The sequence below is a fragment of the Apium graveolens genome, chromosome 9 (genome assembly GCF_009905375.1).
Source record: "Apium graveolens cultivar Ventura chromosome 9, ASM990537v1, whole genome shotgun sequence".
NCBI lineage: Eukaryota > Viridiplantae > Streptophyta > Magnoliopsida > Apiales > Apiaceae > Apium > Apium graveolens.
The window spans coordinates 171,087,520-171,101,179 of record NC_133655.1 but is presented as its reverse complement, the minus strand read 5'-3'; the positions used below and the strand labels follow the sequence as shown (position 1 = coordinate 171,101,179).

The following is a 13,660-nucleotide window of genomic DNA, read 5'->3' as shown; positions in this document are numbered from 1 at the left end:
TGTGTTTCTTGCTTTTCTTGAAATGGCCGAATGGGTGCTTTGGGAGAGAGAGAAGAGAGAATTTTTCTTTGCTTGCTAGTTTGCTTCTTAAATAAGTTATATCTTGTTTGTGTATATAATCCTTAGATATGCATATCTTACTAGCATGACTGATTGTCAAAGCTAGTTTACTAGCCAAGTACTACAACTACTATTCATGGTTACTATTTTCCTTAGCTAGGTTACTATGCTCTTTGATTGGTTACTATTTGATTGCCAATCCTTGATTACATTATTACTAATTAATTTGCATGGCTTGCATGGGAAGTTGCATGACTTGATAAGTTTTATTTTTTCGCTTAAGTATTCGTTTGGTCGCTTAGTTATTTTCATTATAAATCTTCGTAGGTGATTCACGAGGTAAATTCTTTCTTATAAGTTCTTTATGCTTTGAAACCTTGTACTTGAGTTTTAATTTTTAGAATTCTAGATTCGTGATTGTAATTTGATTCTCGTATTCCTTGATGGTTCGTAAGATAAGGCCTTTTACAAAGTTTGTTTTCTTCGAAAACTAATGCCTTTACATACACTCATTTGGCACGTATAATCATAATATCGACTCGAAAACTAAATTTTCCATGCATAATATAGTGTGGGATAAAAAGTTTTCCCCGACCGTCAGAGTTACTATTCATCTAATGTTTTACAAAGTCCCAAAAATTTGGGTTATTACAATTAATATACTTTGATTACATTAAAAGTTATCTTTGTCCGAGTAATGATACAAGTGGACTTCGGGTATATTAGGAATCGTGTGAGAAATATGAATGATCTAGAAATATGAGTGATATTATTGGCCGTTTGTGTGAGGTAGACTATGAAATGTGTGGCGCCGCGCTCAAATGTTGATTTGAAATGATAGTCTACTCATTGATCAAAGATCACTGGATTAAACCATGAAGAGGATGACACATTATATGGCTCGAGTTTAATCTATAATATATGGTTAAATGAATAATATTACATTATACATTATTCACGAAATGTTTAATTATTATTACTTGGTAGCAATGATGTATTACTAAATGCCGCTCATTGTTTATAGTTTGAATATGAGATATTTAAATTATTCCAATGTAATAATAACCTATAGGGTGGCACAAAGAAAACTTGAAAAAAAATTAATTTAAATCTGGATTTGAATTAAATAGGAAATTTGAATTATATAATATTAATTAATTCGGTTGCTTGGTGATTAAGTTAGACTAAATTAGAAAAACAACTAAGAATTTTGTATTTTTAATGGCTTTAATTTGGATTAGAGTTAGAATTCGTTTTATCTCTCTCATATATAATCTCTTTTAGGGTTGGTTTAGTAAACTACGTTTTTATATCAAACCCTAGCAGTGGAGAGAGAGAGAGAGGGAGAGAAGAAGAACGAGTTTGATTTCCGGTGCTAGTACACGCCTCCTCCGTACCGGCTTTGGTGTAGATCCTTACGGCATAGATCGCGCATGTGGGATACGTGGTGATCGTTTCAAGCAATGACCTCCATTAGACAACCATAATCGTAAAACTTCGTAAGGTAAATATCTCATCCACGAATTAAATATTATTTTTCACATGAATCATGCGGTGAGTTTCAGATTTATTTGGCTTTTACAGTTTTTATATTATTTTTGATGTGTTTTATGATCCGAAACGTAACAAAAACCTATGCGAATAATTTGTTTGTATGTAGAGAGAAAAGAGAGAGAGGTAGTAGTTAGGGTTTCATGAGTACATGAGTTGTGTATTGTATATCTTATCCAACGTTTAGGTTTGTATATGAAACAAAACTAAAACGTAACTGAAGATATCTCATTAATTAAAATAATTTTCTGGATTAAATTACTTTTAATGGAATATATCATAATCATAAGTGTAACAACATGTATCAGTATATACTTCAGCCATCAAATCATGATATAGACATCAGTATTTGCACAGACAACAAATCATGATACATGCACATCAATATTTATTCAACTAGTAAATCATGATATTGTCATATCAGTATTAACCGACAGATCCTGATTTCGTGCATATCAGTATTTAACAACAAATCCTGATTGCCCCTGTTATAGACTTAATATTTACGTTAATAATACATAGCAAGTCAAAAAATATATTAATTAAACCAGCAGTAAATTTTTTGCCTAGGTCGCCTCGCGTACGCGAGACGCCGAGACATTCGCCCTTCGACCCGACCCGTGGCATGATGTGGCGAGGCGAGGCGGCGCGCACCCGAGACAAATAATAACACCATGCACACCCACGTGCCTTAGTGGTTGTACACTACAATTGCCTTATCAACCTGGGATAAATACACATAACTATTTTCAAACTACTAACTTCAACTCAATTTTTTCATGAATTATACTAATAAAATGACTTAAATCCAAACATCAAAGTTTAAGCCCTCATTACAAGGAACAACTTCCAATAATTAGTTATAGAAAATTCCATCAAGAAAACATCTAAAATATCGCTTGAACCTTACCATTTTCTAACATAATCCCTACCATCTGATTAAAAAGATATGACGATCGTGATTGAAGGGATAACTAAATCAGCCATACCAAAATAATAATGATCATTTGATTAAAAATACATGTCGATCATGATTGAAAAGATAACCATACCAATCAAACTAAAACGAGGGGTGTACTAAATTGTACCCCGTTCATGTTATGATAATTTAGTACTAGTTTTATATTACGTGCGATGCACGTGTCTTCATTAATATTTTATATTTTTCAATTATATTATTTATAATTTTAATAAAATTTTGATATATGTAGCAAAATATTAAAATTAATTAATATATAAATTTAACCTCATTATAAATATTTTACTTTGAATATGTATATTTTCCATTTCAAATCAAATAGTATAAAATAATATATGATTGATGAGATTTGAATCATCAAACTTATTTGTGTTTATATAAATAATAATAGAAATATTTGTTATTAGCGGGATTTGAACCTGAAAGCTTATTTAAATCTTTATAAAAAAATAATAATATAAATATTTATTGTTAGCATAATTTGAATATGGAACTTGATAATATATAAATAATGAACTAAATATTTGTTATTGGCGAGATTCGAATCCGGAAACTTTGATTGTTTATGTGTTTACTGTTCAGATTTAATGTCTAACATTACTGCTCATATGATTTGTAAGTTATAGTGATTGTGAAGGTAATGAAAACTAAAATTAAGGAGTTAATCAAATTATAAATTATATCCCAATACAATTTAGAATAAATAATATAAATGACGTGATAGTAGAACTCTTGATAAAAGTAAATTAATGAACATTATACCCATTTTCTTCGACCGAATATATTAAAACTCACTCATTATACTAATTAAAAGTTCATATGTAAAATAATTTAATGTTTTCTTTTTATGGAAAAACAATTTAATGTTGAAAATGACAAAATCATTCAATTTTTTTGGATATAGTATATTATATTATATTAAAAATATTATATTTAGTAATAAGATATTTTTAAAAGTTTTACAAACACCTAATTTAATCTATTAAATTTAATCCAAGGGATGTCCACGTAAACCTATTCAAAAGATGTACTACTGTTGTCAACCTATTAAATGATTGATTATTGAATTATTTTTTTTGGTTTTTTATTGCCGAAATAACGTATAAAGAAAAAATTGGAAAATTATATATAAAACTTCTGCCACTACCAATCAGAAGTTTAAGAGAAATGCCAAAATTTTCGAAATCGTGCATGAACCAATTGTCAAATATTGAGTTATCTTCATATTATTGGCTATTTTACTATAAATATAATGAGCCAATCATACATTGTGAATTTTGCAAAAAAAAACACGTATTATTTAAGAAAATTTATAGGATTTTTTTTGGGGACAGATAACATTGCTCTACATGTACTCTTTTTCCTTCACTAGGGTTTTTCCCACAGGGTTTTTCCTAGTAAGGTTTTAACGAGGCATGATGTTCTTATGAGTAATCTAAGGGGGAGTGTTATGTATTAATAGAATAACAAGATGATCTATTTCATTATTATCTAGTTTTCTCTCAATCTCTCTTATATATATATTATATATAACACGTTATCAGCACGATTTGCTTATAAAATAAGGAGATCAATTTTACTTAAGTGTTGAAAGGAGATCATCAAAGTGTAAATAGGTGTTGGAAATTCAAGAAGAAAAAGATTCTACGTTATTTCAGTTTGTCCACCAGGTAAGTACACTATTTTTAGTTTACTTTGCTTCGGTTGCAATTGGATGATCTTTATGTGCTTGTTATGTGTCTGATTCTTGTATATTTTGTATCTGATTCATTATTCATCAGAATTTATTGAGTTTATACTCGTTGTAAAGGCTTTTTGATTATCTACAATCCTTGTTCTTTGCGTTTTTCCAAAATCTGCTTATAAGTATGTCAAAATCTGCATTTTGTGTAATCTGATTGTATGATTCAGGATGATATGCAGTGACTTCTAAAATTTATATTAAATTAAATATTAGTTCAAATATTATAAGCCATACCATTTTGAAAATATCTTTTCGATATATACCTTTTGTCATTACATTCCATTACCATATAATGCGATTTCGATGTCTTAAATATCAAAATACTATCATAATTAGGAGCTGATTCTGATTCAACAATCCACAAATATCTGTTTTCTGAATTCGTTACTTGTTCATTTTCAACGAGCCTTACCATTATGGAAAGGTCCCGGAATTTTCTACATTTTTCGTGTTTTATACTTTTTCAGATAAAATCATTCTCATAGAGTAAATTGGTATTCTTTGAAACTGATCAGATTTGACTTTATCATAATTAGCCATTTTATACAGTAGATTGCATTTAATGTACCATTAGATTGAATTCAATGCACCATCATCTTGTTATATTATCACGCGTTTTTAATATTAATGCATATGTGTTTTCCTTGCATATTTTTAAATATTGACCGAATGTCCTTATTATAAAAGTGTTGACGAAGCATGCACACGAAAGAGAACCAATTAGAGATACAACACAAATTCATGGGCATGATATAAATTCATGGCCATGAATTGTTTCTGATTTTTTTTATTATGTTTATTATACATGTGAAAAATAAAAATTTGGTGAACTTCTAAATTAAGATATATCATTAACTTGATATTAATGTGTATTATCCTTTCTTTTTAGTAATCAAAATGTCGAATCTTACAAAACTTGAATTCAACGCACTTCATGTCACCGAAAATAATAATTTGATATGGATTCTTGATGTTGAAATCCATCGTAGTGCAATTGTCCTTGGTGACAATATAAAAGAGGGAAATAAAACCTCCGAACAAGATAAGGCAAAAGCCATGATATTTCTTCGCCACCACCTTGATGAAGGATTGAAAACTGAATATTTGACTATTAAAGATCCATCAACACTTTGGAAGGATCTCAAAGAAATATATGACCACAAAAAAAAACGGTGATACTTCCTAAAACTCGCTATGATTGGCTACACTTGCGATTGCAAGATTATAAAAGTATGAGCGAGTATAACTCTGCCATGTTTAAGATTACATCTCAATTGAAATTATGTGCCGAGAATATCACCGATAAAGATATGTTGGAAAAAAAACATATTCCACTTTCCATGCAAATAATATGCTCTTGCAGAAACAATATCGTGAACGTGGATTCACAAAAAAAATTCTGAGCTAATTTCTGTTTTGCTTCTTGCTGAACAAAACAATGAACTTTTGCTGAAAAATTATCAAGCACGTCCAACTGGCTCAACACTATTCACTGAAGTGAATGCGGTGACTAATAATGAATATAAACATAATAAAACAGTTGGACGTGGACGTGCTCGTGGTCATGATTTTGTGCATGATAGAGGCCGTAATCAACAAAATTCCCCCAACTTTAAAAGAAAGCCTTACTACCAGAAACAGATAATAAATGAGGAAAAATCCGAGGGAAGTACAATGGCTAAAATGGGTGAAAGTACTTGTAGTCGATATGGAATGAAAGGTCACTGGAGAAGTACATGTCATACCTCCAAGCACTTTGCTGACCTATATCAAGCATCTTTAAAGAATGTTGAAACTAATTTCACCGAACATAATGATCCTTTGGGGATTTCCCATCTTGAAGCACATCTTGGAAGTGATGATCAAGTTGATCCTTCGGCCTTTACTCACATGGAAGTTGTTGATTTCTTTGAAGATGTTGATGTGAATATGCCTAAATTTGGTGGTGACGAGCCTAAGAATAACTAAACAAGGCCTTACATTGACTTTTGAACTATGATAATCATCCTTATCAGTTGCTTATATAATTTTCTTTTCGATAATGAAGTACTTGAGATGTTCTACCTCTACTTCTAATTTTATTTTTTTCGTGAAGAAATATGGCCAACAGCCTCTCATCATGTGTTACAAAAATAAGAAATCTTTTTGTTTGGCGAATAGTGCCACAACACATACAATTTTGAAAAATAAAGCATATTTTTCGCATCTAACATTAGTCAAAGCTAATGTAAATACAATATCGGGTGCATCGGATATAATTGAAGGCTCCGGAAGAGCAAGTATTGTGCTACCTAATGGTACATGTTTATTGATTAAAAATGCAATATTTTCCACCCGATCGAAAAGAAATCTTTTGAGCTTTAAAGATATATGCCACAATGGCTATCATATTGAGACAACAAATGAACGTGATAATGAATATTTATGTATCACGACTATAGTCTCAGGGAGGAAACATGTGATAGAAAAACTCCCATCATATAATTCTGGATTATATTATACTTTCATAAATCCAGTTGAATCACACATGACTATTAATATAAGATCTGTTGACCCGACAAATTTTACTATATAGCATGATCGTTTAGGCCATCCAGGTTCAACAATGATGCGAAGAATTATTGAAAATTCAAATGGATATCCACTCAAAAATAAAATTGTTCCATTGTCCAAAGATTTTTCATATGTTGCTTGTATGTAAGGAAAATTGATAACAAAATCATCTCCTGTGAAAGTTGGCATTGAATGCCCAAAATTTTTGGAGCGAATTCAAGGAGATATATGTGGACCAATTACCCCATCTGGTGGCCCATTTCAGTACTTTGTGGTACTCATTCATGCATCAACAAGATGGTCACACGTTAGTTTATTGTCCACTCGTAATGTGGCTTTTGCATGACTCCTTGCTCAAATAATCCGATTACGAGCACAATTTCCTGATTATAATATAAAGAAAATAAGATTGGACAGGGTAGGAGAATTTACATCCTAATCTTTTAAATATTATTGTATATCTATTGGGATTGAAGTGGAGCATTCCGTTGCCCACACACACACTCAAAATGGTCTTGCTGAGTCTTTCATTAAAAGGCTACAACTAATTGCGAGACCCTTACTTATGAGAACAAATTTACCAACTACCTCTTGGGGACATGCAATATCACATGCGGCTTCTTTAGTCCGGTTAAGACCGACTTCTTATCATAAATATTCCCCAATGCAACTGGTAAATGGTCAAGAACCAAATATCTCTCACTTGAAAATTTTTGGGTGTACAGTTTATGTTCCAATATCCCTTCCCCAACGAACAAAAATGGGAACCCAAAGAAGATTAGGGGTATATATTGGATTTTATTCTCCCTGGATTATAAAATATTTGGAGCCCAAGACTAGAGATTCATTCACGGCAAGATTTGCCGATTGTCAATTGATGAGACAGTTTTTCCTGCATTAGGGGGAGATAAGACAATATTTGAAAAAGAAAAGCAAGAAATTTTGTGGAATGCAGTATCCCTGTCTCATTATGATCCTCGAACTAATCAATGTGAACTTGAAGTTCAAAAGATTATCCACCTACAAGAAGTCGCAAATAGATTGCCTGATACATTTACTGATGTCAAGAATGTGACAAAGTCACATATAACAGTTGTTAATGTTCCTTGTAAAATTATACTTCCTGAAGAAGATAATAAAATCATGCTAGCAACTGAGTCTAAAGCACGCCAGAAGCGTGGTAGACCTATTGGATCCAAGGATAAAACTCCAAGAAAAACAAGGAAACTTGATAAGAAAGTTGGAATATCAAATTACATCATAAATTTGATCACTGAAGAGACGTCTTCCAATGATTATAAAACACCTGAAATTGTTGATAATGAAGAGACGTCTTCCAATGGTATTTGTGCGTAAAAAAATGAGAAAAATGAAATTGTGAGAAACAAGGCACGCCTTGTTGCTCAAGGCTTCTCATAAAGGCCGGGAATCGATTACGAAGAAACTTATTCCCCGATAATGGATGCAACAACATTCAGATTTTTGATAAGTTTATCAATTCTAGAAGGGCTCCGAATGAATTTAATGGATGTTGTGACTGCCTACTTGTATGAGTCACTCGATAGTGACATTTACATGAAGATCCCTGATGGATTAAAAATGCATGAAGCATATAGTTCAAGACCCCGAGAGATTTACTCAATTAAATTATAAAGATCATTATACGGATTGAAAAAATCGGGTCATATGTGGTACAATCGTCTCAGTGAATATCTTTTGAAAGATGGATATACTAATAATGTAATATGTCCATGTGTTTTTATTAAAAGGACAAAATTGGGGTTTACTATCATTGCAGTATATGTTGATGATTTAAACATCATTGGAACTCCAGATGAACTCCATGAGACGATTGGATATTTGAAAAGAGAGTTTGAAATGAAGGATTTGGGTAAAACAAAACTCTGCCTTGGTTTTCAAGTTGAACATTTATCTAAGGAATCTTTGTCCACCAGTCTTTATATATTGAAAAGATTCTTAAACGGTTTATTATGGATAAGGCATATCTTGTGTGTACACCCATGATTGTACGATCATTAGAAAAGAATAAGGATCCATTCCGCCCAAGAGAAAAGGGAGAAGAAATTCTCGGTCCTGAAGTTCTGTATCTAAGTAAAATAAAGCATGTTTTATTATACATGTTTTGACATAATAATAAATTAAGAGCGTGTTAATCTTGAAGTTTCAAAATGATAATTTTATTCAATCTCCACTAACCTATTCTGTAAAGTTCTAACTAATTTTGCAGGCGGAAAGTGATAGTGAATCAAAAATTGAATAAATTAAATGGAGATTTTCTTTTGCTATGAATTTAATTGGTGCAAGCAATTATTAACGAGGCAGCATCACATGCAAGGAATGATGATTAAAGAAATCCAGCATATTTCTTTACAAAGGCATTTCCTACCACTCCATTTGAGAAATTAGTACACATAATCGGGATGTGCAGACTTCGAGATCTATGTTGATATTTATAGTCATGTCAAAATGAGGGGATATATAATACGCTCATTATTACACGTGCTTAACACATGTACTCTTTTTCCTTCACTAGGGTTTTTCCCACAGGGTTTTTCCTAGTAAGGTTTTAACGAGGTATGATGTTCTTATGAGTAATCCAAGGGGGAGTGTTATGTATTAATAGAATAACAAGATGATCTATTTCATTATTATCTAATTTTCTCTCAATCTCTCTTATATATATATTATATATAACAGCTCTTTTATTTTTAAGAATTAAGAACATTGCTCTTTTATTGGTAAGAAAAAACGGAAATTTTGTAACTACTCTAGCTAATAAATTTAGGGGCAGAATAGTAAATTCAGGAAGTAAAAAGGATCCACAATAATGTCCAATCAAAGATAGCCAAGAATCTAAAACATCATAGCTTCTGATTGGCTGCCCTGACATAAGAGGAAAAATTGTTGTTAATTATTTTCCACTTCTCGTTCCTCAATTTCCCACCTGCAACTCTCTCTCTCTCTCAATAATATTTTCTAGATAGAGAAAAATATATGTAAAGCAGTTACTGTAAATAACTTTAACAACATTACGAGATTTACATCAAAAGTGGAGATTGAGTGTATGTTCTGTTATTATATCTTGTTGCAAGAGTGACATATACTGGTACAAAAATGATTAGGGTCTTTATAAATAGATATATTCTATGTTTGAGTGGTTATTTTACTATATTATCTTTATCTTTTAAACAGTTGAGATATCGTGAGGATCCAATTTAAATTAAAAATTGTTAGAATATACACAAATTACTCAGTCCATAAATATGAATTATCAAAATTACATTTTAGTAACTCAATTAAATTATTTTAATTCTTATATTATTTAATGATAGCACGACCTTATATAATAATACATAAATATTAGAAGAACTGATATGGTGTACACTTTTTATTGGTGAGACCCAAGCTGAATAGTATTATATAAAAAGCTTAGTGATGAACAGTTAAGTTTGATTGTTGTTTGTTGTGTAGTGTATATTTTTGATTAGCAGATGCTACTTTCTAGAGTACAGCTGTAGATATATGAATAAATATGTGTTGATACTTGATATCATGCACTGTTACATAAAAATAAAATTTGATGAATTGGTGCAAGATCTGATTCAGTAAAGTGAGCTTTGTGCTTTGGGAATTGTGAAAACCTAGAAAGATTTGTAGGGATTTGCATGTGACTGTCTGCAAACACACGGGTTCTTGGAATATTGTTTAGTTGTTTCCCTTGTTATAGAAACAAGTTATATATGGAGCACCATCAGCAGCAGCAGCAGCAGCAGATGAACTCGGGGTTGACTCGTTACCGATCTGCTCCGAGTTCTTACTTTGCTGATATGTTGAATGGTAGTTTGTTTGGTGGTGAAGAAGTTGCTGACCAGTTTGTAAACACTAGGGCTGCAAGTCCAGATTCTGATAGGTTTTTTTCGAGATTTATGTCGAGTTGTGGCGGTGAGGATTTGAATTTACCGAATGTTTCTGTTGTTAGGTCGAGTTCTTTTGCAAATGAGGCAGTTCATAGCCAATTTATGGTTCAAATGAAGCATGAACCAGATGTGCCTCAGGCTCAGCAGCAGCAGCAGATGGGGTCATTGGGAATTAATAATTTGGCTCAGATGAAGATGGGTGGTGGAAACAATTCGAATCTCATTCGACAAAGTAGCTCTCCTGCTGGATTATTCGCCCAAGTCAATATCGATAATGGTATTGTTCTTCGAATATTTGTTCTTGGTTTTGTTTGCTTGAATTGTGTGTTGAATCTAGTTTAGCTTGGAGGTCTAGAGCTAAAAATAACATGGTCTGAAGTATAAAGAACAGGGGAACTGTTTAGCGATAAAATGAAACATGTGAATAGAGGCATAAATTTGAAGTAGTTATTGGAGGCAGAATTCTGATCAGAAAAGGTTACCTCTTACACATTTTAGGAATGTTTCCGTACATTTAGATATAAGAAAGTAGAATTTTGTAGGTATGTTCATGTCTAAATTATGTGATGTAGTTTGTTTGATTTAGCTTATATTAGTTTTTGTTGTTTTTGACGAGTATTATATGCAATGTTGCAAAAACATGTGTTTGATTTATGAGTACTAGCTTAATAAACATAGGTTAGATTCGACTTTGTTTCAGTTAGTGATTGGATTAGAGTTTCCTAATGTTGTTAATGGCAAGTGGTTCATCAATTTGCATTTGTTTAATGTCTTACTGCTTTCATAGTATGATTTTTGATTTTAACAACGGATTAAATTGAGTATCTAAATTTTTGGAAGCTGGCCATGGCTATGCTGTTATGAGAGGCATGGGAAATTCTGGACCTGCAAGTAGTACTCATGTAGATTCCTCGTTTTCCTCTGGTAGCCGATTGAACAATCAAATGGACTTTCCCCCGAGCACACCTTCGTCTTCAAGCATACTGCCTCGTGCTTTTAAGGTTGAGGCCAAAAGCTTTGGTGCGGGTAGGCCTGAGCTTGGAAACTATGGTGAAAGACGGATAAATGATGGGGGTTATTTGTCAGGTGGTTCCCGAGATACTTCATGGGATGATTCATCACTCTTATCTGATGATTTCCTTGCAGACCTTGCAGGAAATGATAGAAATACCTTTTCTAATTTAAATTCATCCCGGAATCAGGTACAATCATTGATTTTAATGTTCCCCCCTTGTCTCAGACAAAAATATACCATATCTAGTTCTTATTATATAAACTAACTAAACTCATTTTTTTATCAGACCGGTGAAGGTGGAAGTCTCCCTTCGACTGCATTGGCTCATCACTTAAGTTTGCCAACAAGTTCAGCGGAATTGTCTGCTATGGAACATCTATTGCACTTTCCGGACTCTGTTCCTCTAAAAATCAGAGCCAAGAGGGGTTGTGCAACACATCCGCGTAGCATTGCTGAAAGAGTAACTTTTGAGTTCCTTTCTTTACCTTTCAATTCTATCTTAGGGCACACCTCACACCATATGTGCTTTAACATAAACGAGACTTTTGCAAAATATTTACAGTTTTTCTTGATGTCTAGAATAAATATCTCATTGTGACAACTTCAGGTGAGACGAACCAAAATCAGTGAAAGAATGAGGAAGTTACAAGAGCTTGTGCCAAACATGGATAAGGTAGGATAATCAATTGCATATTTTTTCATACACAACCAGTACCATCTGTTGCTGCAGATGCATTTACTTCTGTTCCAACCTTGCAGCAAACGAATACAGCAGACATGTTGGATTTGGCTGTCGACTACATTAAAGATCTTCAGAAAGAAGTCAAGGTAATCAATTGTGGGTTACTTCAATCTGAAAGCCTATAAAGTTGTCTACAAAAATCTCAAACTAATATCATTTGTTTCGTTCAATGTTTTAGACCCTCTCGGATGTTCGTGCAAACTGTAGGTGCTCAAGCAAGCAGAAGACGTAGTGCTGCATAATTCAAGTACTCAGAAGTTATGGTCGAGGAATGGTTATGTATGAACTGCTTCTGTACAGATAAAAATAAAGATGGTGCCTAATTTGATTAGGAGGATAGAAAGCAAATATTCATGAATTTGTATAAAAGGAAAAACATCCCCATTGACACCACAAATAGGACCTAAAATGTTAATTTACTTGGTGCATATCAGGAACAAGTATAATTAAGCTTATCTTCAAAATTATCAGATCAAGAATCTTGAGCAGAAATGGTTGGTCAACCATTGCGAAGATCTCATATAAAGTTTATAGTAGTTAAGCTCAATTACATGCTTCTTGACTTACAAAGCCCAGCTCTGTAGTCAAAAGAGCTATATATGTTATGACAATTTAACCTCATCCGGGTCTAAAGGAGTACTAAAACCGTACTAATTCACTGGTTAATCTGAAGGCGCTGACTTATTAGTTGGCGTTCCTCTTTGTTTCTACAAATATTTACACTCGAAAACTGATTATATCCTAGACGAGGCGGTGAAAGAAGGGAGAGTGGTACTAGTAGAACTTAGAATAACTTAGCCTAGTTTACATTATCAAATATGTAGTGATTCTTTTTTGTTTGGGTTTGATGTTGTGCCATATTCAAACTACTGTCACAAGCCATCGCCTAAATTTTGATATGTTTTTTAAACACAAGGAGTTGTCGGTCCTAATTTGATCATCTTGATTAAGATCTCCAAAAGCCCTATTAGATATCATTACAACATGTAGCACATTCACTTGGTGCGTTTGACAATTCATTCTTATTGCTCAAGTAGCACCGGTAATTCAAAAGTTAATCTTGTGAGCGGAGCTTAAT

The 13,660-nt window shown here is 32.6% G+C and overlaps 1 protein-coding gene across 1 annotated transcript; it reads left to right on the top strand.

The window, feature by feature from the left end:
- Window positions 1–10,289: 10,289 nt before the first annotated feature.
- On the top strand, window positions 10,290–13,049 carry LOC141686965 (transcription factor bHLH130-like). The gene is made up of 6 exons (XM_074492081.1): window positions 10,290–11,102; window positions 11,666–12,027; window positions 12,127–12,300; window positions 12,448–12,513; window positions 12,600–12,668; window positions 12,761–13,049. The coding sequence occupies exons 1-6, from the start codon at window positions 10,649–10,651 to the stop codon at window positions 12,812–12,814; spliced, it is 1,179 nt and encodes a 392-aa protein (XP_074348182.1). The 5' UTR covers window positions 10,290–10,648; the 3' UTR covers window positions 12,815–13,049.
- Window positions 13,050–13,660: the final 611 nt, after the last annotated feature.